The 5,331-nt window shown below is 38.1% G+C and overlaps 1 protein-coding gene across 1 annotated transcript; it reads left to right on the forward strand.

Moving 5' to 3' along the window:
- Positions 1-1,019: 1,019 nt before the first annotated feature.
- LOC110774161 (G-type lectin S-receptor-like serine/threonine-protein kinase B120) lies at positions 1,020-5,331 on the forward strand. The gene is made up of 7 exons (XM_088255735.1): positions 1,020-2,405; positions 3,596-3,694; positions 3,769-3,971; positions 4,069-4,279; positions 4,382-4,619; positions 4,727-4,877; positions 4,987-5,331. Exons 1-7 carry the CDS (start codon positions 1,154-1,156, stop codon positions 5,293-5,295), a joined length of 2,463 nt encoding a protein of 820 aa, XP_088111861.1. The 5' UTR covers positions 1,020-1,153; the 3' UTR covers positions 5,296-5,331.

Genomic DNA, 5,331 nt, shown 5'->3' on the forward strand with positions numbered 1-5,331 from the left:
ATCTTGAGACCTCTTCGGTTTTTGGGTTCTCCATGAATTGGATAGAAGCCACCGAATTCGGGGAGTGGAGTGGAGAGATTTGGGCGGCTGGGTCTGGTATTAGGAGCAGAGGAAGGGGACGGTGGGGACAGAGAGATCAAAGGCGGAGGATGGGGGAGATGGAAGAGGCACGAGGGGAAGGGGAGGGTGGGGTAGACGGAAGGGGAATGAGGGGAAGTGGAGTAAGAGAGGAGAGACGGAAGGGGAAGGATAGGGGAGGGGAGGGGAGGGGGGAGGTTGAGGTTGAGTTGAATATATTTTTAATTATTATTATTTCTTTAAATTTTAAATGTTAAATATTTCTTTTCTTTAAATTTTAAATGCTAATTTTTTTAAAATTTTAAATGTTTAATTTTAGGTTGGTAAGGTTTTAATTTTTAAATGACGATTTTTCCCTTAATTTTGACGAAAATTTGATGATAGGTCCTCAATTGGCGATTTTAAAACAATTGGAGGTCTTTAATTTATCGAAAAATTTATTAAGGAGTTAAATAGACAATATACAAAGAAGAAAAATGCACCTGAAGAGTTTGATTTGGACCGATTCATTGCTTATAAAGGAGAAAACGACTTAACTAATTTTCCTCACATCTGATTGGAAAAAGTCTACAAACCACAAAGTCAAGTTCACAAATTCTGGGACCTACCATTAGGGACAAATTTAGGAGAAAGTTAACAATCTGACGATAAAGTTAATAAACAATTTGAACAAAAAAATTTGGTGCATCTTTTGGACACGTAAGTGATGTCAATTTTCTGACATAATTATAAAATTAATTCTTCAGATTATAATATCAATTCTGAAAATTCATCTCAGTCTGTAATGAATTACATGGACTCAAAAGTCTCCGTTGACGCATGGCAAAGTATTCCATCACTTTCGACCGGATATCTCTCCTTTGAATCTTCTTACGGTAAAGTAAATTACATATTGGTGGTGAACTACTCCACACACAGAGAAGAAACACGTACGAATTCATTTACACCATCCACCTTAAATTAAACAGAAATTCAGAATTAGAACTTCATACTGCATTGGAACCAATTTTCTGGAGTGCTGCAGAAAGGAAAAAAAAACTAAGGAAGAGGAAGACAACACTGAGATCATTTTTCCATGGCTTGCATGGCATGCCTTCTTCTAGCCTTGGCATTTGTTGCAGCTGAAGCACAACAGATGCCGTCGAATATAAGCCGAGGCTCTTCTTTAACACCAACCACCAACTCCACATGGCTGTCACGTTCTGGTTTATATGCCTTTGGATTTTACAGGCAAGGCAACGGCTATGCTGTTGGGATATTTCTGGCTAGAATTCCCGAAAAGACAGTCGTATGGACTGCGAATCGAGATGATCCACCAGTCTCCAAAAATGCCACCTTGCTCTTCACAGGTGACGGCCTTGCCTTGCCAACAACAGAAGGCCAAAATTACTTGGTAAAATCTTCTGGCTCTGCTTCTTATGCTTCCATGCTCAATTCGGGTAATTTCGTGCTGTACAACTCTGGTAGGGAAATAGTATGGCAGAGCTTTGATCATCCAACCGACACCCTTTTGCCCGGTCAACGTCTTTTATCAGGAGATGAACTTTTCTCTGCGAAATCAGAAGCTGATCACTCAACGGGTATTTTCCGTCTCAAAATGCAAAATGATGGAAACCTTGTTCAGTACCCTGTAGATTCTCTAAACACCAGTGCTTATGCTTTTTATGCATCTTTAACTCATGGCGCGGGAGAGAACGTGACACTTAATTTGGATGCTGATGGCCATCTCTACTTGCTCAACAGTAATGGTTCGAATATTCGGAATATAACAGATGGAGGTCTTCCTACTGATGAAGGAAAACTTTATCTTATGAGAATTGATGCAAATGGGATATTTCGTTTGTATTCAAATGATTTGAAAAAGAATGCAAATTGGTCAGTTGAGTGGGAGTCTTCCAAGGATAAGTGTGCTCCTAAAGGCCTATGCGGATTGAATAGCTATTGTGTCTCAATTGATCTAGAGGCTGACTGTAAATGTCTTCCGGGATTCGAATCTGTCAACCAGGGAAATCCGACATCCGGGTGCGAGAGAAATTTTGTTGCGGATGCGTGCAACAACAGGAATGAGAATTTCAATTACACCATGGAAGAGCTGGAAAGCACAACATGGGAAGATGTTTCGTATATGAGTTTGAGATTATCCGACAAAGGCGCTTGCAAACAAGGCTGTCTGGACGATTGTGACTGTGAAGCTGCGTTTTTTGACGGTACAAACTGCAGAAAACGGAGGCTTCCTTTGAGATATGGTAGTAGAAGTGACATTGGAACTTCAAACATAGCTCTCATCAAGGTAGGTGTACCTACAAAACCAGGAAGCAAGAAAAAAGGTAGAACTGACATCCTCATTATTGGTCTTTCATTTACTGCTTTGATCCATTTTATTGTTGATTTCCGTGATTGTGTTGTGGAAACACAATGTCTGGGCATATATAAGAATGAGTGCTGTGAATGGTGACCTTGAATTGAATGAGAGTGTGGCTCCGCGATGATATGCTTATGAAGATGACTAATAATTTCAAGGAAGAGCTAGGTAGAGGAGCCTCGTCAACAGTTTATAAAGGGCTGCGCGCGCGTCAGAGCGAGGCAGCAAGAGATCACCTGAGTCGGTCGGCTGTTCCGCAAGCTGCACGTTTAGCGCCGTGAGGCATGGGAAGGCGTGATGAAGCGCTGCAAGGCCTGGCCAGACGGACGAGGCGGCGCGAGGAAGAAGAAGAAGAGTTCCCGAGAAAGAAGAACAGGAGTCCGCGTGAAATTAATATATATTATAAATTAATATATTAAGTTAATAATACATCAATTGCAGATTCGATTCTACTTACCTTTTTTTTTGCTTTCTAAATTAATATTTTAACAAATGGACCTATATATATATATATATATATATATATATATATATATATATATATATATATATATATATTGTATAGTACAACCCTAATTTCTACCCATACCCAATAATCCCCATCAATTTCAAGAATTCTCTCCTTTTGGTATGAATAAATATTTTATGTTTTGGGATTGATTATTATGCCTAAATGACAATTAGTACTTATATTTGATTATATATTTAAAAGATTGTTAAGAATTAGTAGTACAATTTAATTGTGTTGTATTATTTATAAATTTTTCATACTAAAATAAATTAATATTCGAAACGTTTACGCCTCACGTAACGTGACTAAAACGCCTCGCATCTATGCCTCATCTTTCAAAACATTGCAAAAGACTAGGGAAAGTTGCAGCCGAAGGGGAAACAGAATTTCAGAATGAGAACAGAGTTATTGGGAAAACCCATCACAAGAATCTAGTCCGTTTACTTGGGTATTGCCTTGACGGAGCTAAAAAGCTTTTGGTGTATGAGTACATCAGCAACGGCTCACTTGCAGATGTGCTCTTCACCCTTGAAAGGCAAAGTGTAACGAGAATAAATTTCAGGCACATGTACATAAGTATATATATACATGTCTACAATGAATATTGAAGAATTATCTCTTCACATTTGTGTTACTATGTGCAGCACATAAGTGGATATGGATTGGCACGGCTATTGGCGCTGCTCTATTGGTAATGGTGCTTTGCATCTCGAGCTATCTACTAAGGAGGAAACTATTTTCAGGTAGACTCTTTAAACATCTATGAAGGCTTTGGAAATTTTAAATTTTAATTTTCTTACAACATTAATCTAAACAGGAGAGACCAACCCGATTATTGAGAATGAATTGCTTGAACGGATGGAATCTGATAGATCCACTGGCGATGTCGAGGGGCTTCAAAATGATGGAATGATGGGAAATAATTTGACAGTATTTAGCTACGCATCGGTCGTGGCTGCCACAACTAACTTCTCGGAAGAAAACAAGCTCGGACAGGGGGGCTTCGGACCTGTTTATAAGGTAATTAAGGTTTTAAATAAAAATGAGTGTCTTTGTATTAATAACTGAAAAATATAAACCTGATTACTTGGTGCTATATTATGTATTATTAATGAAGGGAAAACTTGTGACGGGACGAGAAATCGCTGTGAAGAGACTTTCAAGATGTTCAGGGCAAGGAACTTTGGAGTTTAAGAATGAATTGATACTCATATCTGAACTCCAACATACAAACCTCGTTCAGCTTTTTGGCTTCTGCATTCATGGGGAAGAGAGGATGTTAATCTATGCCTACATGCCAAACAGAAGTTTGGACTACTTTTTATTCGGTCGGCAATTAAGATTCTCGATCACTTTAATCTTAGTTACTTGATTTCTTCTATTCGAATAATCTGACATTTCAAGCTATTTTCATGGATATATTTGGACAGATTCAACCAGAGCGATGCTACTAGATTGGACGAAGCGGTTCAACATAATTGAAGGAATCGCTCAAGGACTGCTTTACTTGCATAAATACTCAAGAATGAGAGTAATTCACAGAGATTTAAAAGCTAGTAACGTACTACTTGATGAATATATGAAGCCCAAAATTTCTGATTTTGGTTTGGCAAGAATTTTTACACATAATGAACTTGAAGCAAATACTAATAGGGTTGTTGGAACATAGTAAGTATATCATACATTATAAATTATTATGCCTTTCACCACTTTGACATTGCTAAACCTGTACTTACAAACATATACTAAATATATTTGGTTTTTATATGATACAGTGGTTACATGTCTCCCGAGTACGCTATGGAGGGGACTTTTTCGATAAAATCTGATGTCTATAGTTTCGGGGTGTTAATGCTTGAAATCATTAGTGGTAGGAGAAATAGTAGCTTCTACAATGCTGATCGCGTGCTCAATATAGTAGGATATGTACGTCTTACAAATCAAATTTACGATTAACATTTTCTTTTTTGAGTTGTGAATATATATACCATGAATCTTTCAACAACTTAATTAAATGAGTGCAATATTTTTTCAGGCATGGGAGTTATGGAAAGAAGGCAGGGGGCTAGAGCTAATGGATCCAACACTAAAGGATTCATGTACTGAAGATCAATTGTTAAGATGCTTCCATGTTGGTCTGTTATGCGTGGAAGAAAATGCAGCTGATCGGCCCTCCATGTCTGACGTCGTATCTATGTTGACCACTGAAACAATTTCATTTCCATTACCTACAAGGCCAGCATTTGTCACAAGAAGAAATGTTTTTGAGTCTGGTATAAGTAGAAGGGAGTTGCAAGTTATATCAGTAAATGGCTTGTCTAATACCACAGTTGGTGGACGATAGAGGATTCGACGTCTATCTTTGGGCCATAATTACAAT

The sequence above is a fragment of the Prunus avium genome, chromosome 6 (assembly GCF_965620075.1).
Source record: "Prunus avium chromosome 6, drPruAviu1.hap1.1, whole genome shotgun sequence".
In the NCBI taxonomy this organism is placed as follows: Eukaryota; Viridiplantae; Streptophyta; class Magnoliopsida; order Rosales; family Rosaceae; genus Prunus; species Prunus avium.